This window comes from Dendronephthya gigantea, unplaced genomic scaffold, assembly GCF_004324835.1.
Source record: "Dendronephthya gigantea isolate DGI-Jeju-01 unplaced genomic scaffold, DenGig_1.0 000213F, whole genome shotgun sequence".
NCBI lineage: Eukaryota > Metazoa > Cnidaria > Anthozoa > Malacalcyonacea > Nephtheidae > Dendronephthya > Dendronephthya gigantea.
The window spans coordinates 81,299-105,131 of record NW_021163223.1 but is presented as its reverse complement, the minus strand read 5'-3'; the positions used below and the strand labels follow the sequence as shown (position 1 = coordinate 105,131).

Below are 23,833 nucleotides of genomic sequence, written 5' to 3'. Positions count from 1 at the left end.
GCAACAGTAGCTCTGTCTGAGATGACCTGATATCTAAATCTGATTGCTTTCGCTTCACATTTTTTCTCCTGAGTAGGATAGCTATTTATTATTAATTTCAAAAACTGTCGAGTGGCGAGGGGTATCAGTGTTTTATCTTAGGAGGTCTTGGTTGTGATTTGCTTTAGCTTTTCATATGGTCGATGTTAGGTATTGCGAAGTCTTCTATGGTCAACCCAGTCGCTTTCGTTTTGTGTCCTTTTTGCTTTACGTTTCATGTAATCTCGCTGGTGAATGGCATTTTTAATTCATCTAGCTAGCCAAGGTATTTTCTTTTCAATCTTTGGGGATTACAATCTATATTTACTTGGTTGAAATTCATTTACAACTGCCGTTGGCAGTGCAACGGAAGCGTGTAAGATCATCCGGAATTCCGAAATTCCGAGATTGAATATTCGAAAATCCGAGATACAAAAATTCCAGTCCCACCGGCAAAAACAAAATTACAGAATATTCAGCCCAAATCAAATTGAAATCGGGCTTCCCAAAGTAGAAACATAAATGAATACGAACAGCCGATGCATTCACGTAAACAAAATTTACACATACAAAGTTAATAAATATTTGCAATAAGGTGCATACTCTTACTGTTAGAGGCTATAACAGCATCAATATTCAGCATCTGCACTGAGATCCTGACAAAATCTACTGTAAACTCTTTATAGCAGTAGAACTGAAGTTTTCAAAATAGCCGGTGCATGGCGAAAGACCGGTAGGATTTAAATCACTCTAAAACAAGTTCCGTGTACATACGCACGTACGCACCATAACGCATCGCGCTTGAGCTCGGTTAGCCACCAAACTATGGAGCTCGCTCAGACTCGCCCCGATAACCTTACATGTCCCAATAAAACCTAATGGTAGTACAGTACATTCTTTACATGAGGCCCTTTTAAACATAGCCATAGGACCCTGCGTTGGCCCAGTCTGAAACTTTGGTAGAAACAAAACAAGAAAGTTGGAATTTTTAAACTTTTACTGGGTGGAAATTCAATAGCAACTGCCAGTTATGACAGAGCTATACTAATTACATAATTGATTATAATATAACAAGAACAAGAATCAAATAAGCGCTAATGACGCGTCTTTCAATTATCAGCCATGATCACTTACACAAATTAGTTCTCAAAAGCATTAACACAAAGTTCCCTCAACTTTAAACTAAAGTAGGAACTCACTGACTGACCAACATGCTGACTGACAATCTTTCATTGAGACGCATCTAAAAACTACAAAATACTGTTGTATACAATAAGCTACAAATCCTACAAATTCTAATCTAAATGAAATATAGAGCGAGTTGCACCATATGGGATATGTCTTTCATACCATAAAGTCAAGGGATATTATGGCATGTTGCACCGCAATAGTCAATATTTATTCCCTTTTTTTCACCAAAACATAACTTTGTCCAGATAAACAGCATTTTCTTTTTCTTTCGCCAAAACATGATGTTTTTCATTAATTGCTATGTGTTTGTCCTGAACAACAATTCTCTTCAAGTAAACTGGATTATCATTTCAATTCGTTTACAATGCAAAAAAATTCAACACGTGCTGCCGACGGTGCTTCAAAAAACGGCATTTTTTCATGGAAATAGATTTTAGCGAGTTCTTGTTTATAGTGCAACGGCTTTTTTATTTCAATCTTAATTACGATGATAGCATCTTACTTTACAATTACAATATTTAGCCCGAAGCATTAAACAGATCACAGGGACCGGTGAGAAAATATCGGATTGGGGGTTTAAACCTACGATTCGTTGAACACACTCCAATGCGAGAGTTTTTCAACTTGCCACAACCGCGGAAATTCGTCAAAATAAGCTGCTGCACTTCAATATATTTCCCAAGTCATTGAAATAGGAAAGTTATTTGAGAAACAACTCCACATCCCCCTTTCCCGCCCTGATCCACTGTTTTGAAATAAATATATGGTCTGGAAACTCGAGTAAAGCCATTAGATGTACTTTTTCACGTTTTGCATAATAAAGCAATCTTTCAATAAGATTACCTTGTCAAAATTACTATTTATAACTCGTTAAATTCATGATAAACATGATTACGAAGGATTTGTGCGCTTTGAAGAAAGTTTTTTTGGCATAGCAATTATAAAACATCAAATATATAATAATTATAATCAAATCGCTCAGATAGGAACCACTTCCGCTCAATACAAAAGCAACGTCGTCGAAATTGTTTAGCGCGTATTTTGTGAAAATTAGCAAACTCAAGTCCAAGAAGCTTTGGCAACGTGAATCTTTACGTGGGCATTTTCCGCGGCTGCTTCGTTTGCTATTTCAGCCGTGTCTGCCAGGAACGTAAAAAATATATCGCAACTGTTAACATTTCTGACTAGTCCATGCATCATGCATTGGTAACGCCTAAAAGCGTGTTGTTTGAATGCTTTCTTGATTGTTTGTTGGGCTGGATCTCGCGTCGTAGATCACCTCGGCTGGTTTTTCAGAGCGATGTTTTTTACGCCCGCGAATTTACCTTTTTCTTTTGTATTAAAGCAATTTGTTCCAGATGACTGCTGTTGAGAGCTTGGAAACAAAAGTAAAATGGCGTCTCTCGTAAGTATCATGGGTATAATGGGAAACCAAGAATTTTCTCTCACCTACTTTTGCTCAAGATTAATTGTGTTCTATAGACGCAGGCTTTACTCGCTATAAATATGGGACGTCACTCTACTTAGCAGGTGGGATGGTTAGGTGCAGACGTGTCCCTAATCACGAACAACATATACAACCGAGCCTTCCACACCATGTTAATTCCCAGTAGGTTAATTGAGGGATGCCGTTATTATTACACATTGCACCGCCGCGCGCCCAGTTTACGTCGAATCCGCTACACTGCGCTTTCATGGCCCACTTTAGCAAACTCGCGAATACAAATTGCCTGGCTTTATGTCAGAGTTTTTAGAATTTTTTTGGGAAAATTTCGAATTTTAGGTAAATTTTTGATAAAATTTAACCAAGGATGCTATATTCAAAATTTTCTAGGTACTTTACACCTCAACATCAAACCCGCGACGTACGCCTTTGCAACTCGCAATGCTTGTGGCAACTCGTTGTTATAAAATGAAACATACCGATTATGAGCATAATCAAGCTGAAGTATATCAGAATTTTAATTTTCGGATTCAATGTTGTTTTATATCTCTGTTGCAGCGGACAAAACTAACAGACGATTAAATTTTCTTTGTGATTTAACCAATGAAAAGATTGATTGTTCATACGTATATGTCATACAGTATGTGATATTTTTAGTATGAAATATCTTAATTTCAGTGATGTTTTTAGTAAAATATTTATGTTTAGACCAGTCATTGGTGTCTTGGGATGTGTTAGTGTGCAGTGGTCGCATGTCACGCAGTACCGATATTTTATCCTAGACGTTGCCGTTGTTTTCTGCAGTCGCGTCCCAACTCCTTTTTAGCTTATTAAAACAATTGAAGCTCGGCCGTTCAGTCAAATTTCAGACCATATATTATTAACTATGTAAGCAGCAAGAAAAAGAAAATCTAGTCTATTATCTAACCTAGTGTCCTTGAATGATTGTGATCTCAGTAGCAATCCACACCGACATCATGACGATGGTCGCAGTACACGAGAGGACTATTCCATCCATTATGACTGCAATCCCAGATGAATGATTCATCACCAGAGCATTGAACAAAAGAAAGCAATACAGGAACACTTCCTTTCCCATAGTAAGCCCAGGGTCTGATCTTGGTCGCTCCAGAGAAACCCAACTGACGACAGGTGACGTTACCTTCAACAATCCCAAAGTAATTTGCACTGCTGTCGCGCCAATGACACACTGTACCCCAGCCAAATGTTGGATGATAGATTTCGACTCTTCCACTCATGTTGTTACTTGAAGCATTCAATCTGATTTTCAGTTCAGAGTTGGCTATAACATGGACAATTACACATGTTTAGGAAAGACAACTTCCAGTTGATTTTCAGTTCTCATGTCTCTCTTTTCTCTCGAACAAATACGTACTGCGGTATATAAATGAGTGCACTTCTAGTACGTCTAACGCTCTCATTGCTCGCAAAACAGAAACAATTTTGGTTATAGCTAAGAGACAATAAATTTTGTTGAAATTTAACTCACATCACCGATTCGATCATTTATGTTAAAAAATTTCTGTTTATTTGGTATGAAATAAAGCAAGCATTAATACCATCACCTTATTGCTACTATATTATTTCATTTGGGCTATATACTGTTAAAAAAATTAACAATAAATCACAACCAATATTCGAACATTTTGTCATTTGCATTATCATCCCTGCCTGTGCCTGCTACATGCATAAAGATTAACGTCGATATTTTTATACTTCGAATAGCGAAGAGATAGAGTAGGCACGGAGTTTAGGAACTGCTGGGTAAACGAATAGCTCGATATTTAGTTGCGGCAAACTGCATGTCAGTCTTGACGAGCTTGGGCAAAGAAAAATATTTCGTCTGATGATCGATTTGTGTACATTGTATATATAAAAATAAAAACCCACAATTAGAAAAAAGCTGTGCAAATTCTTAGACCAAAAACACAGATTTCGTTGATGTCTGCACGATGATGTTTGCTAATTCGCAACGTTTATTATAAATAATAAATTCAAATTGATTTTGTGTGGTCTGTGCTGTGAAATATCAGACCGAGGCTTTTTAGTAGAGATCGAGCGACGTAGAAGCGAGGATCGCGTAAAGGTCAATAACCGAGATACTGCATGTTTAGATACGGAATATGCGGACCAAGGTCCGGATTTGGGTTTTTCGGCTCCTCGAGAACCAATCAGAACAGAGGATTTTGAAAAGTTTTATAATGATAAAACGAACACATAAAAACAGTTACCGTACTTAGATGTTGATTACATGGTGTCATTTCAGCCCGGCAAACCTGGGCCTAAAGTAAATTTCAATTCCATGTCAAGTTTCAGCCCAGGCTGTGTTATGACACGTTAGAATTATTTTAAAACCAGGCTGAAATTTCTGCCCGGGCTGAGTTTGTAAAGGTTGGTAGTAGACCTATTTCGATTCTTCGAGCGCTTTAAAATCCCGAATGACAATAACTTGATCTTTAAGGGACTATGACTGCACATATAAAAATGAAATAAACAAACGAAAAATCATTGTCAAGGCAACGTTTTCTGTCTGGGTTCAAGTTTGTTTACGATTACATGACAATCGCAGCCCCAGTAGCTTCAAACGAGCTGAAAATTGAGCCCGGGCTGAAATTATTGTCATATTATCGTGGGGTATATTTCATTGGCATTTCATAAAAAAACCTAGGCTGAATTTACAGGGCTGAAAAGCTGTAAGCCGGACTGAAACTCAGCCCTGGCTGAAAGCACTCCAGGTAATCATGCAGACCTCAAGTTACTGTTACTGTACTTCCAGTTGGAAATTATGAGACACTTAATTGTTTCTCAGTTTCTACAAACGTAAGTTTATCGCATGCTCCTATAAATACAATTTTTTTCGAAATAATTCCACACTTTTTTACTTCTCGCGTGCTCTTGAACATATGCGTGACGTCAAGTGGACGAACATCGCTAAATTTCGCTGACTTTTTGCGTTTTCCACGTGGTTGAAATAATGATGAGATCAAGATTGCTGGCTATGGTTGTATATTAACTCGTATACAAGCGTCTCTACAAAGCACCTTTAGCTAATTGAGTACATTTATGTTTTGTGTGCGATTTCTCTAACCACAAGATACACACATATATGATGTCTGCTAAATTTTAATTTTTACAGTTGATATTAGATAGACAATTTTTCGTGTAAATATTTTTTTTGCCATTTCTCTTTGTGCAAAACCGATGTAATTTAACCTACGGTTACAACGTTAGTTTATAAAAATAAATTATCAAATTATCACATTCTTGGGGACCAAAAAGGTCTCACCAGCAGCGCTTTTGCCTTCAGAGCCAGACTCGGAGCCAGAGCAAATGGCTAAAGTTGTAAAATTTCTTAACATTCCCATATCATATCCTGGATTAATTCACTTAAAATAGTTAAAATACTAGAAATAAGAAACTCAACCCGCAAGGTTTTTTGAACGAAAGGGTCTAAGCTAGAACTCGACCGGCGGCATGTGATGTATAACCAATACCATTTTGAAAAAATACGATCGCGGTTGCCGTTCGCTTCGAAATTACGGAATGTTATATTACAACAATCAAATCGAAAACATGTTAAGAAATGTCTGTCAGACTGAGTTAGACAGAGGTTCAACATCGGGTTCACCGCGGTTTGATCTCGGTCCGACCCACGTAGGTTAATCGCGGTTTTTGTTAGGTTATTTCTGGACAGTACTGCATGCGTCTGCTTGTACGTTGCTAATAATTACACAACATGTTTTTTCTTCAGTTCCTATAATATCTGCATGGATATTAACCTGCCGCAGTTTGTTAAGTATTAATTTTGAAATAAAAAAATCAGATAGACAAATGTTATGTACCCCAGGGTCTACAATTTCAAAAAGTGACAGCAACGTCGTAAAACCACTTCCTACCAAAGTGAGTGAGAAGTAATGGACCGTTTGCATAATAGACCAACTTTTTATTTAGGCGACAAAAAGGGAATTTCCGAACAGTACATACCAAAATTAGTAAAATTGCCAAGTTTGGCTGCGAAATATTGTAAGGCGCGGAAAATATAGCCATGCGAATTTGGCAATTTTGTAAACCTTTAACTTACGGCCGGACGTGTGTAATTCAATTAATTACACGCTTCCGGCCGTAGTAAAAAAGTATACAAAATTGCCAAATTGGCGTTGCTATATTTTCCGTACTAGTTGACATTTTGCAACCAAACCTGGCAATTATACTAATTTTGGTATGCTCTTTTTAGCTGTGGTGGTTTATTTTTTCCTGAATGCCTAGATAATAAGTTGGTCTATTACGCAATTGGTCCATTAATCCTTGTATAATTCTTTGCAATAGCATGAAAGTTTTTGCTTCGTATGATTTAAAAGTTTTGAAATAGCCCGAATGTCCAACTCTTATCGTGGAATCGAGTCATGAAAATTTCTCTTGCTATTACTTACATTAGTCAAATAATTATAACAACATATAATTATACCGTGTTCTTTGATGAAATAAATAATCTATATATTATGTTGTATATAATATATGAAAGTTTTTGCAAACTATCCCCTTCGCTAACCAAATCACCTACGTATAGATTATCTCCTAAAGTTCAACAAATACTTCGACTAATTAATTCTCTTCTTTTTTAAAGTCAATAATATTATATTGTCGATTTTCGAGCTTCGTGTATCATTTTAGCCCTTTTCAAATTAAATTGAAGGAGGCGCGTAAAAGAATACGTTTGTGATACACGCATAGGTTGGTAAATACCTTCTTTTTAAGTCCGTTCTGCGTATCGCAGTATACTCTAAAGTAAAAGCTGCCTAAATTTCGAATGTTTTCAAAATTTCTGAAGAGAAACTAGTTATTTAGAAGCGTAGCGAACCTGAGCTTTATTGGCTGCCACCTTATAGTTTGGGAACGACTTTTAGACTATTTTACATTTTGGTAGGTCATCACATCGTTCACTTTTCCGAATTCCCACAGCTTAAAAAAACTTTATAATCATTGTTTTCAATATAGTAAGAATGTTTTCACAGGGTTTCAGAAGGGCACTCGACTGATGTAAAATATTTTGGAACCAACTTCATATGTTCCACGGTTTAATAGAAGACAACACATGTATGTACACGGGATGGCAAACAATTAGTGATGCATGTTTTCATGGTAAATATCATAGTCGGAAGACTTAAAAGAGTGAAGAATGTTTTCTGCGCAATTTCCATTGTTATGCAATGAATGAGTATTGGTAAGGTCGATAGAGCAAAAAGAGAAAGTTGATATGGGGTACACGAAAGAACATTTTTTGATACCTCAAGTAAAATTACCGTGTTTACTCGTTCGCGGCGCTCTTTAGATTTTTAGAACTTCAGATGCGGCGCTTATAATCGAGGGCGGCGCTCAATCAGGGGCGGCGCTCTTAAAAATATTATTTGTGAATTGTAGAACTTTAGATAAAAATAATTGAAAGTTAGATGTAGCCATATGTCCCATTTTGACAGCGAGCATTTGGACATTTAACAGAAAACAAACATCCGCGCACAAATATTTGGAATCTCCGCCTTCACGACTGACCTACGCCTTACGAAAATTCTAAAGACAAATTTAACAACAATTCAGACGGTGCGTCGATTAAGCGCCGAATTTGAAAATAATTAGTGCGGCGCTCAATCGGGGACGGCGCTCAATCGAGTAAATACGCTATGTGCCTAAATTAGGCTGCTGGCGAACTTTCATAAGAACAACATGTGCTAGACGGAACTTAAAAATGCAAAATGCAATTATTACAAGACTCAATGGAAAAGATAAAAAAACTCTTGATTATTGACAGTAGCGTAGCCAGACTGATGATTTGTCCCGCTATGCTAATATTTTGGTGTTTATTGACTGTGAAAACAATGAATTTCTAAAGAAATGAATAATTATAAAAATTCGAAATTTATATAGCAGGACCAAACCGTCAGTCTGACTACGCCACTGATTGTTGATATTCTGAGATTGTCAGTAAAGCATGTAATAAAAATAGTAAGTCAACCGTACATGGCTTTAAGCTTATCTTCCGCCATTCGCTGTGGCATACCCCTGAAAGAGAGTTGAACCAAAACTGGATAAACAAAGAAAAATTTGGGTACATACCAGAGCATTTCACTTCGTCAAAAAATGACTCATTCTTGCAGTAACAAATGTAAGAACCTGGAGTGTTGTTACACCAGCGTTCATAACCAGTAAGATTGCATGGGGATGACATGCATTCATCAATGTCTAAACAAAATAATGATTACATATATAAGAGTCTAAATGATATAATTATGGGCTTAACTAATCATAAAAAAGTGGAGCAAAAGGCATGTTCTATACAATGGCGTGCAGGCTATGTATAGTTTTGAATTCGCCTGAAACCCACTTTTCACCGCTCTCGAAAATTACGTTGCTGGGTAAATATCACGCATGCATGCTTTAAAAATCGATGTTGTCACTAAATACACCTAGACATTACACAGTAATTAAAAGCATGCCTTATACTCACCTGTGCAAGCCTGGCCACTGACGTTGTAACCATTTTCACAATGACAAGTTCGTGAACCATTGATGATCGAACAGTGGCCGTGAAGACATTTGCATTTTCCTGTGAATTCAATTCAGTATGCATTTTTAGAAATATTTGAATTTCACAGCAAAAATTTATAAATATATAATATGTCGATTTTCGAAGCGGATATTGAATAGCTCACATGGCGACCGAAAGTCATTTTGTTAACTTCCAGATTAAACTTCTAGATCAAAATTCCAGATCTCGGACACAATATCTATAGCACCCGATTTGTTGTCGTTATTGGCCCTGTAGCGCTATAACGAGCCAGGTTAAAACTGAGTGTTTGTAAGACAACAGTATCTTACCAATAAGCCAAGACCGGTATAAATACTGTGAAATTTGCCGGAAACAAGCAGACATAAATATTTTAATTATGTAAGTTCTGAATGATTGGCATGGTGGGGAGTAGTGTCCCATATTCATATATTTCTTCATCATATATCATCATCATGCAACACTCGAAATGAATTCCGTATTTCCGCGCATCCATGCATGAATTATTCTCTATGTATTGTTCATCAAAAATTGCAAGCAGCGAAGAATGATTGAAAAGCCACATAGCATGAATCTATTTTTCATTCATTTACAAATTTAATGCGTACACACAACGGATGAAGGTTCTATTAAAAATGTACAAAGTTTGGTTTTCTAATGGTTGGTGATGCAGCGGTTGAAAGCCGGATTTCCTAATACTGCTCCAAACATTCGGATCTTTTGTTATGTCAAATTTCTAACACGCAAGGAAAAGTCGTTTTGCCATTATTTTCTATTCGTGAAAGCCAAGGAACTATCCGTATCATTAGCAAGGAGTGGATTGTAGGTTTATCTTTTTTAAGCTAAGTCTGTCTTATACAAGGTGTATAAAAAAGACCTTTAGAAACTAAACTATTTTTATAATTTAAATGCCCCATCACTCTTAACCTTTGGATGCGTAAAATATTGTCAGCTTTGTGCATATATTACATATCTTTGTCACAAGCACAAAAGCCTTTCTGTTCCTGGAAATTTTACATAACTTCTAAAAGCCAAATTCTGCACAATAATGCATAATCAAAAATAGTTTTAATCGTCCAGACTTATACACAAACGTAAAAACACATACGTATACAAAACACGTTTCGAGAAAGGTTCTTGATCGAAATCCGATGCACCGGTGAAAAGCACAACCTTGAACAACGGCGGTGCGAAATTAATGAGCAGTATTAATTCGTGCCATGCATTAGATATTATGGTTAAGTAGGCTCTTGATAAGGTTGCGATCCGTACCCTTGATACAGAATGGACTAATATTGTTAATTCACCATCAGTAAACGGAATATGTATATTCGTGTATAATAGGTAGACAGTCGGATGTTAAAAGGTTGTTGATCCGTACGTGCCAGCGGCATCGAATGGTCTGTTAGTTTACTATCAGTGAACACACTCTGTCCATTCATAACAGGTACAAAGAATAACGTGTAACTAAGTTAAACTAAGGCCGAACCTTAAAAAGGTTGAGAACGAGAAACATTGCATGTTGTTATCAAGAGTGCGTGTGTTGAACATTATAATTATAAATTATAAATTGCTCGTAAATTGAAATTATAAATGAAATTATAAATTGCTCGTATTTTTCGTGAGAACAAGAATACATATAACTATCGTATTGATAGACATAACTTGCGTGTTATATATTGTAGTGACATTTTGCAGACTATATCTCGGGAACTCCGCTCGAAATATCTGAGAATACAAGCAGTATGGCATTACAATCTGTGCTTCACATCATTTTTAATCCAAGAATCCTGAAAAATATAGGTATTCACCCCCCCCCCCTGAACTGATCTGTCCCGTGAACCTTCTGTGGCTTTTATACCTTGTGCTTCACACACTTTCATCCTTTCCTTTTTGTGTTTTCAACCTCTCTAGACACTTAGATATATTTTAGCCCATGTCTAATCATTTGCGTTTTTAACCTCTCTAGACACTTAGATATATTTTAGCCCATGTCTAATCACCACAAGCAGGGGCGGCGGAACGTAATATATTTTGAGGGGGCTAATTTCACGAGGCGCCACCATGGTTGGCGCCGAGCGAAATTTTTTTGAATTTCAACGCTCTAGATCTTCGGAAATGGCCATTTCAGAGTCTTACTTGCCGCTTTCATCGTAGTTTTTCATGGGCAAACACAAACTGAAAACGGCACAGCGCGTGTAGTGATATCTTCTACATTTGAAAAATCATCTCTCAAATTCTCAAAATAATTTCCGAACAAAATGGCGTTCCGAAAATAATAACAATGTACAACCACGAATATTCTGCTGTTAAAGACGACTATGAATAATAATATTTAATATAAAATATCAAATTTTTATTAGCATTTAATACGCCGGCGAGCATTAACTTGACGACTTCATGTTAACGTAGTTTGTATATTTAATCTCCCATTCTGACATTCTTCATGAAATTTTTGGGGGGGCTAAGCCCCTCAACTTTTATTTCTGGGAGGCTAAAGCCCCCCTAGCCCCCCCTGTTCCGCCGCCCCTGACCACAAGCGAAAAAGATCTCACTCACGCGACTCTACCCACCGATCTTCGAAGTTTAAAAATTCCTCGCACGAAACAGATTAGTCAAATCATAACAAAATTAACAAGGAAATGCTGCGGCAACTTTGCACTATCTCATCTACAGTTTCTGATCTCAAATCTAACATGGAAGTGTGTAGTAAAATAATTTCCCAGCTTGAACATGCCATGGTTTGCGAAAATATCACACATTCTCATTCTGAAAATCAAGTAGATCCCGAACGGGACGATGATGACACACTTTCGATTTTGGCGGGAAACGACAATCCCTTGAACAGCGAGGATTTTGAGGCCATTGAGCCATCAGAACAGATTATTAAGCCACCAGATCAAGCTATTAAGCCTCTCAACTCTAACACACAGCACAAACCTTGTCTCAATACCGAGAATATACGTGGAGACAAATCGACAAATCAAAAAAACAATGAAACATAGTAACTTTATATTTAACCGGAGCCTGCACAGCTCAAATCACAATTATGAAGTGAAAGTGCACAAACAAAGAACGGAAGTCAGGACCTGTCCGGTGGTGACTTTTTACGACTATATATGGCAACCCGATTATGATATCACCCCCAGATGTAACAATTTTTTCCGATGCCTGGAAACAGGTGTGGAGAGCAGTCAGCAGCACCAATCATACAAACGGGAAATAGTCGGCCACCATGAAGTAGTTATACATCAATGATACTCAAATTGAAGGCTGCTTTTCTCGGCCCCCATGAGTCTCGTCCCTGTCTTACTTGGACCTCAATCACTGCAGCTATCTCCAGAGGATCTAACGTTTACTTTATTTACCACAAAGACAACTCGACCGGATGAGACTGTTTCGGCATTTTATACTTGTTTTCCGGATGACCGTAGATTATGTCCAGTGGCAAGTTTTAAACATTACATTTCAACGATGGCGGAATTTAAGAAAACTTTAAAAGACCAACCCAATAAGTTGTTCCTTTCATTTATTAAACCTCATAAATCAGTCAGTTCAGGAACGCTGGCTCGCTGGTTTCGTTCAATGCTGCAGCATGGGTCCGGCTCGTATAGATAGAAAAATTTTCAAAGCGCATTCCTTAAGGGGAGCAGCAACTTTAGCAGCTGCCAACGGTCTGTTCCCGTAGATGAGATGATGGGAAACTTAGCACTCTTAGCACTCTGCGCTAACTTGTAATGAGCTACTTTGCGGTCGTCTCTAAAACGTGGCGCAAACAAGCTTTAAACTCGGCTACAAATAACAACTAAGCCTGCAAGTTCGAAACCAAAGCCAATGGAGTGGACAGAAGACCACGATTTACTGGTAATGCTTAGAATTCCATCGTTTAAAATCTAAACCGATTCGTAAACCTTGTATTTGGATTGAAAGATAACAGAAGTGTGCGGACCGATAGAACCTATTAAAGACTAAATAAAAAAAGAAAACCAGGGACGAGGAAGCTGTCAGTGGTATTGATGTCGATGATGTTACAGAGAGAGAAAGTATGATCGAAGTGTTGTGTGCCAAAGAGGACAGTTTTGTTGATGTCGACACAGCTCGTAAACAAAAAGAAAGAGCAAATGTGGAAGACATGAGAATGAAGGCTTTAGAGCGTTTGGGAGAAATGAAGAAACGCATGACTGAGGATGCGGATTATAGACCGAAAAAAACACGTAGGGGTGGCAGGAACTAATCGAATACCTTAAACAAAGATCGAGCACAGACAGCGAACTTCGTCCAGAGGAAATAGCGCTAAAAAAGTGCTAGCTTTTTTCGGTCTATAATCCGCATAGATAGATAGATAGATAGATAGATAGAGAGTAGAATAAGTAGAATACAATAAAGAACTATATATACAAATTTATTTGATAGAAAATTCTCTGATACTAGCAGGAATAAAAGATCTTAAAGATCTATTAGTTTTTGCAATTAGTAATTGAAAATTACGCCTACATCTTAAATCGTTGGTAACAGAGTCTTTTTGAGGTACCTTGACACGCTTTAATTGCACGATAAAATAAATTCGTTTATTTGCTTTGTTAATAATCTATGTAACATGCATGAACCACTTTAGGTCATCACTAATAGTAAGTCCAAGAATCTTCGCATGCCGGACTAACTCTGGGGAACCAGAGATTAGCTGAACACTGGGGAACTCTTCTCTGGTTGTTTGGAATTGAATTAACAACTCTTCGCATTTTTTATTATGCAACTGGAACTTGTTTCGGTTAGTCCATGTGACCAATTCGTCGGCCCCTGATTGAAAGTGACTGGGTTGATTCTTTGAGACAATTATAGATGCTGTCGTGTCATCTATATATTTCAAGTGGTGGAAGTTTCACAAATTTAGATCATTGATCATCAGAATGAATAACCAGGGTCCCAATTTTGTCTCGTTGTGACGTTTTGTGATATTTCATGCTTGTTTTGCTCAAATGATAGTTTTTATTGCATGCATATGTGGCCGTATTGTTTTTTTCTCTTGTATTTTGCATTTGTATCTTGCTCATACTGTGTAGAAGAAGGAAGTAAATGAAGTTTTACTGAATACGTTGCGAAAACAGTGTTTTTGTGGCGCAGTTCTGATTGAATTAATCAGATGCCAAAACAATTCCACATAGTTTTCTGTAATGTTCAACAGGGCAAACAACAACATATCGCAAGCCATATCTCGATTGTATCATAACAACTGCATTGTCAGATGCTTTGCCTTAGACAAGGAGCTATGGCTCAGATTCATTGTAATGAATCTAAATTGTCGGATATGAACAAAAACCAAATTGTCGGATTGGACAAAAACCAAAATAAATTGAGGCGTTTTCATTTAATAAAAGGTATATATGAAACTGCAAAATGCTGCGTGTGTAAGAGCAAGGAAATTATTTTTTTTCGACGGAAGATTTACTCTAATTTCTGTTTGGTAGTTTCCTTGCCGAAAAGCGAATTCAAGAAGTGAACCTTACACTAACATTTACCAAAATGTATGAGCTTACCTTCAGGTTGTCGATCTTTGTCTACGACGAGAAGCTTTCTCACGTCGAAGCCTTTTGGTAATGGAATATAACGAGATATATTTCTGCTGGTGACATTCATTTTTATGACAATGGGTGAAATTCTTTCTTTCCAGTAAAGAAAATCTCCAATAACGTCCACTGACATCCATCCATAACGATCAGCTGAACCATAATTAGTTGTCTGATTGATGTTAAGGCCATCGTAATCCATTTCAATTATGACGTTAACTTTTCCCAATCCCTCGTACGCGTACACTCGCTTCCTGTTGTAATCCAGAGCCAGATAGCATTCACCAAATCTGTGGAAGTGATATAATTGTTTGTCATCGTTGGCAGTCAAGTGTCTTCGCATTACCTTTCTACCATCATACCCAGTCCAAAATAGATATCTACATAGTGAACAACAATATAAAATTGTAATTATTATTAAAACTGGCTCAAAGTTAGCTATGTAATCTGGGATGTATTGCGATTTAAGGGAACAGAGTGATGACAGCGGCTACAAACACAATAAATAATTGAATTATTCAAAGACATAGGCCTACACACTCAAATTCATTGAGTTGTATATTTCAATCTTCTCATAACGTTTCTATGCCGGTATTTTCATAGAATACGATCGAGGTTGATTATCAGTGTCTTATACTTCAGGGGCCGGTTGTATCAAAGCCGGATAGCGCTATCCACCGGATAGTGATTTTTTCAACCGTTCTAAAAATGCTCGAAAAGCGATAAAATTTCAACTTGGAAGCAACAATTATTAAAGAGGATCCTCGATTTAAGAATACTAAGATTTAATCAAAGTTATAGCAAATAACGAGCGATTTTGAAGCGATTGAAAAAACCACTATCCGGTGGATAGCGCTATCCTGCTTTCATACAACCGGCCCCAGGTCTTTTTATCGACTAAAAAAAAGAGTGTGAGTGAGCTTTCTCAATACATTCTCTTTATGTCACATTTTGTGTTCCGTGGCCAATTTATCGCTTATATTTATCACTATTTATAACATGGAACACTTTTCCCTAAATCACAGGCAAGATCAATTACTGCCAACCGTCACAATATAAGTAAAACTATAATAAGCTGAGACTATCCGCAGACGGAAACAAAGCCGAGTCCTTTTTTTTGTGCAGAATCCCTTTTCCATTCAAACTATACTTGAAGCAGTGCTTCAATTCTCCGCCGTGACTTCACTTTGTATCCGATATTTTCCCGATTTCCAAATTCAAAATTTAACGCGCGTGCAACTATTCAATTAGGGTAGATCAGGGCTGGTTGTATAAAACTCTTAACTCTTAACTATATATACGCTTTAACTACGCGAAGGTAGTCTTAATCACGTAATTAAGCTGGTTGTATAAAACTCTTATAACTCTTAACTACGCTTTAAGGTGGCTCCCTAGAGTTTTGTAAAAATTCTAGATAGTAGGTTTGTTGTGGCGAATTAAGCGCCAATATTGCAGACTAAAGATCAATAATACTTTTGATTATATTGTGGAGTACGTTAGAGATGAGAAACTGTTGACGGATTAAATATAAAGGCCGTTGCTATGGAAACAATGAGGTTTCAACATGGCCGCTAATTATAATTTAATTGCAATTATTTCGTGAATCCTTCGGTGAATTTTCTTTATTTTTCACCGAATGCTTTGCAGGTCATTTAGTAAACGACCGGATCATGGTACTCAATACGTTAAAGCTAATTTTAATCTACAGTTTACAATGTTGGTGCTTAATTCTGCATCATTAAACCTGCACTTAAAAAATTCTCAAAACCCTAGGGAGCCACCTTAACTACGCGAAGGTAATCATAGTTAAAGTTAACGACGTTTTTGTACAACCGGCCCCTGGGCTGGAAGCTTCAACCCTCCTTCATTTCTATATAGAGAGAGTATGAGGGAGCAATTTAAACCTAGTTTTAATAGTCATGGCTTGTGATTGCTGTGAAGTAAACAGTCATAAATCAAAATAATAATATAGTTTGTCACGGCACTAATGCAGTATCCTAACTAGTGTTTCTCACGTGGACGATACAAGTTTGTGTCTAACAGTAACTAATTACGCACATCGGCCCTAACCTAACGCTTAAATTGTCTAAAACGCAAACTCGACCGGAAGTCATACCTGCCACGACGAGGGGAGATACAGCGACTGATAATAGTATATGATCATTTAAGATGCAAAAACCAAAGATGCACAGTTTTGCTTGCGATGTGAGAGAGTGCGCGATATTCCGGTCAGATTTCAAGCATGCCATCGAAGCAAAACTATGAGCAAACGTGAGCATATAATATATTCACGAACATATGTTTAGAAGGAAAACCGTTTGAATTAGTTGCTGGGACTTCGGTGCTAAATATGACTCCTGATTCCTGAACAACAAGCCATTTATAAAGAAGTTATTAAATTTTTATCTGAAAACATAACTGAAGAAACGCATTCTGAGACTGGTGAGGTGTTTCCCCAATTTTTATTCAGCCTAAAAAGGAGCCAGGAAAATATTGAGTGATTTTAAACCTTAAAAGACTTAATGAGGCTGTCACTTAACGCAAATTCAAAAGAGACACTTTGGAAACAGCTATCAAACTCATGAAACCTGGCTGTTTCATGACGCGAAATGTTTTACGCCAAACTTACTACACTGTGCCCATAATGTCAATCTACTGCTTTACCCATGGGACTATCGAACACACTGCGATTAAAATTTGGTCACTCTTGTCTCGGTTACATTCATGACTCCATTTACATCGAAGATTCTCTCCGGTTGTGCAAAGATGCTATTTTTAATGCAACTCAGTTATCAATTTGACCAACTAGGGTTTGTACCAGATCATTCTAAGTCGGTATTTCAACCAACACAAGCTCTGGAGTTTTGGGGATTTTTATTAAACTCCACTACCATGACTGTTTTGCTCACGACCAAGAAAATTATAAAATTACTGCTCTTTGTGTACAATTATAAAAGTTTCCCGAAGTTACCATTCGACAGTCAGCTTCTATTATTGGATCATGTCTCTACAATCCCTAAAGCTGAATTTGTACCGCTATACTATAGAGCACTAGAGCGTGATAAGACCCTGGCATTACGACACTCACACGGGGATTTAAAAAAAAAAACAAGACGCATATCTAGGCGTAAGCTTGCGATTCTGCGTGCTGAAAGTTTCGCTGTACACACACTACTAGGACTACTTAGCCTCCTTCGCAGGCAACTCTGTGCAGTGTAAATTACCTGTGAATTGTGCTGTGAATGTCGAGGAGGAATGCATACATCTGCTATTACTAAACATGCCTGCGGAAGAGGCTAGACACTACTGGCATTCACTAGGCAATTACATGGATTGCTCTAGATTCTGCATTTGGCAATTATTTTTCAATTATATACTATTTAAAACAAGAGTAGGAGTGTTTTATCACATATAAAACAGGACACGAGTGTTTTAGATTTGATAAACTACGAAAGTTTCCGAATAGCGGACGACTGCCAAGTGTGCACACAATTGCCTAGCTTAAAAAAAAAATAAAAAATTACCGGATTTAAAGCTTGCTATGCTGCGCATCGCAAACAATTACGGTGTCTATCACAGGCCAGTATTGATGAACTTAAGTGCTGGGTCTCTTCCCTACCAACTGCATCTAGGATTATTGATCATGGTATCCCGGCTCATTTGAGTATGACAACTGATGCCTCGCATATAGGTTGGGGAGCCGTTGTAAGCGGAACTAGGACATAAGGGCTGTGGTCCGCACACGACATGGAATTCTTATTAACTTTTTTTAACTTCTGGCGATAAAGTTTGGGTTAACATCACTTCTTCATAACACCTGTAACACGCCTATCCGAATTCAATCAGATAATATGGAGGTTAAGATCTACTTCCACAACCAGTACCGATACAAAAATACATGACGTATTACTGTTTGGCAGCGCGGAAACTTTAAAGCGTTAAGATTGTGACTTCCGTAAGAAGTAAATAAACATGGCGGATTATAGCGGCTGTTTCACATCAAACACTCTAAACACAATCCTTAAGTCTCAACAAACAAAGCAGAAACATTACAGAACTAAAAACTAAATAATATTATTAGAAAAAACTGCAGGAAATGCAATAATACAGTAAATATAATTCGGTACTTCGCCTACCTATCCACTTCCATTTTCAGCCCCAAAACGGTACTCGCGACTTCCGGTGTTATCACATTTTGGACGATTGTTACGTCTGCGCATGCGCGTGACTGAATATTGGTATCGGTACTGGTAGCAGAAGTCGATCTTAACCTCCCTAATACAACACCTGTCACATATTTAAATGCAATGGGTGGATGCAAATCTATAGAGTGTGACAATGTTAGTAAAGATATTTGGCTATGGGCCATAGCTCGCAATAATTGGTTATTGGTCGCGTTCACTCCGGGCAAACAAAATACTGTTGCTGACTAACTTTCATGAGAATTTAATGCGGTATTAGAATGAACTTTACATCTTACTCATTTGAGTAGGAATTATTTGAGTAGAACTTTGACACTAAGAGAGACCAAATCTACAAAATTACTAATTTCTTTGGTGAAACCACGTGGTCCTAAAGCATGTTGGTTTTTCATCAGTTTCTGTGTTTCGGAAATTTTATAACAAACTTATTATCATTTGTCGTGGATATTACTAAAGAATCATTATATGAAGACCTCGTGGCTTTGTTTAAGTGAAAAAATCTGGACGATTTGATCGATAAATTCGAAAGTACTTCGAATCTACACATATACTATTAATGATTTTCTATATAAAAATGTTTTCGGAAGATTACTTCCCTCTAGAATATTACTTAGTGATAGAACAGGCTTGTTTCTACCTGTACTATCACGATACATACTATAAAACAAATACAGGTAAGATGACTGTTTAATTTAATTAATTTCTAGCAGACTTTTTTTTAATATTGTACTGCTTAATTACTCAATTAACTTCTTAACTAGAAATACATGCGTGCAGCAACCCCTCGCCATTTCAAACGAAGCAAAATATTTCCTCAGCTAGCCAGACCTAACCTTCAATATTATGAAATGTCCTAAATGTAAAGCCGATAGCTGATGTTTCAAATATTTCGGAAACAAACACAGTCGTAAAGGTGAAGTGACGCGCGACTGCTGCTTTCCGTTGCATTAAGTTATAGACTTTCACAGTTTAAGTGAGAGTTAATACTTCATTATAGCTTAACCTTCAAAGCATCAAAACAGCCCAAATAATATAAATAACCAAGCAGTGAACGTCGAATGTTGTTTTTCGATTATTAAATTCGTGCAGTGATTGCAGTCGACTATATATAAACCTTTAAAGTGATATTTGTTATATTAAAACTCCCAATTACACTTTTAAGGACTCTTTTGGAAGTTAAAACGATGATGTAAAGCCTTAAATAGTCGGTCACGTCTTAGCAAAACCGAGCAAAACGACATACTGTACCAAGGTCATAAAATGTATTCGTACAGCAAACACGAAATAAACCTCGAAAGAAACAAAATCCTACCATTTCAAGGATTATAATCGAGTTGTTCCTTTTCACCGCTAATTCCTCCAGTTCTGATAATATTCTAAACCCTTCCCAGTGTTTTATCTGTTATTTGATTCCACATTTCATATTTTGTTTTCGAAACATTTTTTTAAAAAATAGTTTGCAAAATGACAGTTAAATTGCTGACGTTTTTCACTGAAACACAAACGTTTCGTCTTAGCCAATCAGGAAGTTGCTGATTACCAGTCTACACTCGTTCGCACTTCGCGCATGCGCACAAGTACCATGACCATTGAACGTTCATGACATTTGGGCAACTTTGGATTCCGCTATGTTCTCCCGGGTCCCGGGTGTAATTCCTAATCTCCGGGCGGAATTAGTACCCTCGCACGGTGCTCCGCACCGGCTCGGGGATTAGATACTTATTGATTATATAGTAAAAAGTTAGTTTTAGAAGGCGAAGAGCCACATACGTGGAAAAAAATTTAATAAATCATTATCATTATTATATTTTATAGAGAATGGGGAACAGATGATCATCATACATGTGCTTGTTATACAAGGAAAAAAGAACTTTAAGTCTAACTGGGGCTTTAGTTTTGGATACTGTAAATGTAAGTACATACATTTTGTGATAATTTTTTTGTTAATGCCATATATACATTATGTAAAGCCAAAATAGTTCTTTTCCAGGAGATAATTTTTTCCAAATATAAGAATTAAGAACTCAAATACTGTATCATTGTGGGCTGAAAAGTTGTAATTATAGTTCTTAAAGTTTCTGTAATTTTTTCCCAGAAATAACAAAATAGCAAGATATTTTACAGAGAAGATTGAAAAATGTGCATCAACAACATTGGTTGACTTTAATTCAATGATGTTGATGCATGACAGAAAGAGTATTTATTGCTAAGTTATAAGTATGAACATTTTGAATAATACAGTGACTCTTTGGCTGTCTGCATATTATAAATTTAATGCAGAACATATAGAGAGAATGTGGACTTAACACAGTGAGAATTGTTTCTAGTTGTAGAATGTTGACTTCTAGCGATTGGAGTTGAACAATCTACTTGAGAATATTTTCTTGGATGCAATAATGGTGTATATTAATACATGCAGTATATTGTGAGATTTTTTATGGTTAAAATCTGGAAGGTAATTTTCACCAATTATATTTTAGAACAACAATTGCTAATGGGTTATTTTGACCCATCTGTTTTTACAGAGTTTTTACAGCTCTTCAATACGTAGAGTTATGAGCTGAATCAAACTGCAAATCAAAATTATCATCTACATAGCATGCACTGTAGAACAGATATGAAGGATTTATTTTACCCGTTAATGCAGGTTCGGCAACGCGAAAAAGCATCTGACAAGTCATGAAAATTGAACAGTAATCAAGAAGAACGAATTCATGTTCAAAAATCAAAACAAATCGAAAAAAACAAAATCCGAAAAATATAGTTACTTACGTCGCAAAAATCTTTCTCACAAATCTGACTTTATGCTGATAATATTTTTCTTAAATTGAACTCAATAATTGTGACCCTCTACGGGAAAACATACATTAACGGTTTGAAAAAACGGGCTGAAATACCGTTTGCTATCCGTTTTCTATCCGTGAAAATCAAAAACGGTTGCCGTTTAAAAATTTTAAACGCCCGTTTAAATTTTATTGCTTGGCGTTTAAACGGTTTGTTCAAAACGTGAAAACGTTTTGAGCGATCCGTGAAAACATTTTGGTAGAGCTGTGAAAACGTTTTGCTTTAGCCGTAAAAACGTTTTGGTAAAACCGTGAAAACGTTTTGGTAGAGCCGTGAAAACGTTTAAGTAAAACCGTGAAAATGTTTTATTACGTACACAGACGTAAACATGCAGGTTTCACCTTTCACCTATATAACCAGTATAACGTTTCCGCTTATTAACTCTTGTTGCGATTACTTCTCAATTTATGAAACACTCACCCTTCGATGGGGTCAATTGCTATATCCTGAGGCAAGAGAGTTTCAATCAGCGTTCTGCTGTCTTTACCATCTAAAGTCGCCACGTCAATGGTATTCTTGTAGTAATCACTCCAGAATATACGACGTCCTATCCAATCAATTGTTAACGCCTCAGCATCCTTCACAACGACTTCTTCATAAGTTCCGTCATAATTTGCCCTACGAATCTCTTTATCTTCTTCCGCAAAATATATTTTCTTATTTTTCATGTCAATGTCCAGCGTTGATATATTTCCTTTTCCATCTACGACGACTGTCGCATCAAGGGTGGTTAAATCGACAGCCAAGATTGCAGTCTTGGTCGCCAAGAACATATATTGCTCAGGATAAGGTCCTGGAAAAAGATTCCAGCTGAAGCTAAATACTGCGCATTAATGTACAGGTTTTCATAGTTGTAAACGTAAAAAACTATTGCAGAAATGTGGTGCTTTGTGTGATTGTTCGCTGGATAAATTTTAAAATTTGATCCAAATTTATTTCTTAAAAACATTGCGGCTAGCGCGGCCAGCATGATTTTCCATACAAATCTATAATGAGTGAGGAAAATTTACATTTGCGCATTTTGCTCGATTTATCCAAAACAATTAAAAGATTGCTCAATTTCCAATATTATTAAGGCTAAATCGGTTTTTGTTGATATGTGGCTGAAAAACTTGGAAGTATTTCTGAATCAGAGACCGGTAAAAGTTAAAATTTGCGTCTTTCTTGAGGTGTTTTTGTGAGCGGTTCGTGCCCCAGGATTTACACAAACACCATCTATTAACTCGATTTTTGTGACGATAAAGCACTAAAATGGGAAAATATTAACCAAAATACGAAGATCTATGATATGGGAGAGATAATATGTAACTTGATAGCTCGTGCGGTGGAACAACACTGTTAAAATCTACTTCGCCTGGTGTTATATGTCAGTTCATAGCTGCATGGTGAAGGTGTACTTACTACGACGTTGAAGTTATTATATTTGTTGGGAAGCCTTTTTTAATATACTCAAGAGGGTATACAGCCAAATAAGTTTAATGTTACAATCCTGTGTGCTTGCGATTGTTTAGACAGACTCTGGTTCTGACTAAACCTTGCGTACAGTAATAAAACCATCAGGCATTAATTAGTATTAGTCAATAGTTATAGCCTACACAGCCAGAAACGCCACAGACTTGCTGCAAGTTGCGGGTTTTACCGGCCTGCTGCAAGTTGTGAACAGGTTGCAGCAAGCTTGTTGACGTCATCAACTTGCAGCAAGCCGGTAAAATCAGGCCTGCTGCAAGTTGACATTTGCAGACTTGATGCAGGTTGATGAAACAAGTTGCATCAAGTCTGCAAATGTCAACTTGCAGCAAGCCTGATGGAACAACTTGCATCAAGTCTGATGAACGCATCAATGCTGATGCAAGTTGAGAAAACCAGGCTTGCCGCAAGCTGTCACTTGCAGACTTGATGCAACTTGTTTTATCGACTTGAATTAAGTCTGTCGATATCAAGTTTTAACAAGTCTGATGGAACAATTTGCAGCAAGTCTGTCAGCACATCA

The 23,833-nt window shown here is 37.1% G+C and overlaps 1 protein-coding gene across 1 annotated transcript in view; it reads right to left on the bottom strand.

The window, feature by feature from the left end:
- Positions 1-3,424: 3,424 nt before the first annotated feature.
- LOC114539698 (low-density lipoprotein receptor-related protein 4-like) overlaps positions 3,425-23,833 on the bottom strand; it is a 35,745-nt gene continuing 15,336 nt past the window's right edge. The window contains exons 3-7 of the mRNA XM_028560313.1: positions 22,264-22,636; positions 14,768-15,177; positions 9,174-9,272; positions 8,783-8,908; positions 3,425-3,956 (exon numbers count right to left, since the gene is read on the bottom strand). Of these exons, the coding sequence (XP_028416114.1) occupies positions 3,607-3,956; positions 8,783-8,908; positions 9,174-9,272; positions 14,768-15,177; positions 22,264-22,636 (1,358 nt within the window). The 3' untranslated portion in view covers positions 3,425-3,606. The remainder of the gene's footprint in view (positions 3,957-8,782; positions 8,909-9,173; positions 9,273-14,767; positions 15,178-22,263; positions 22,637-23,833) is intronic.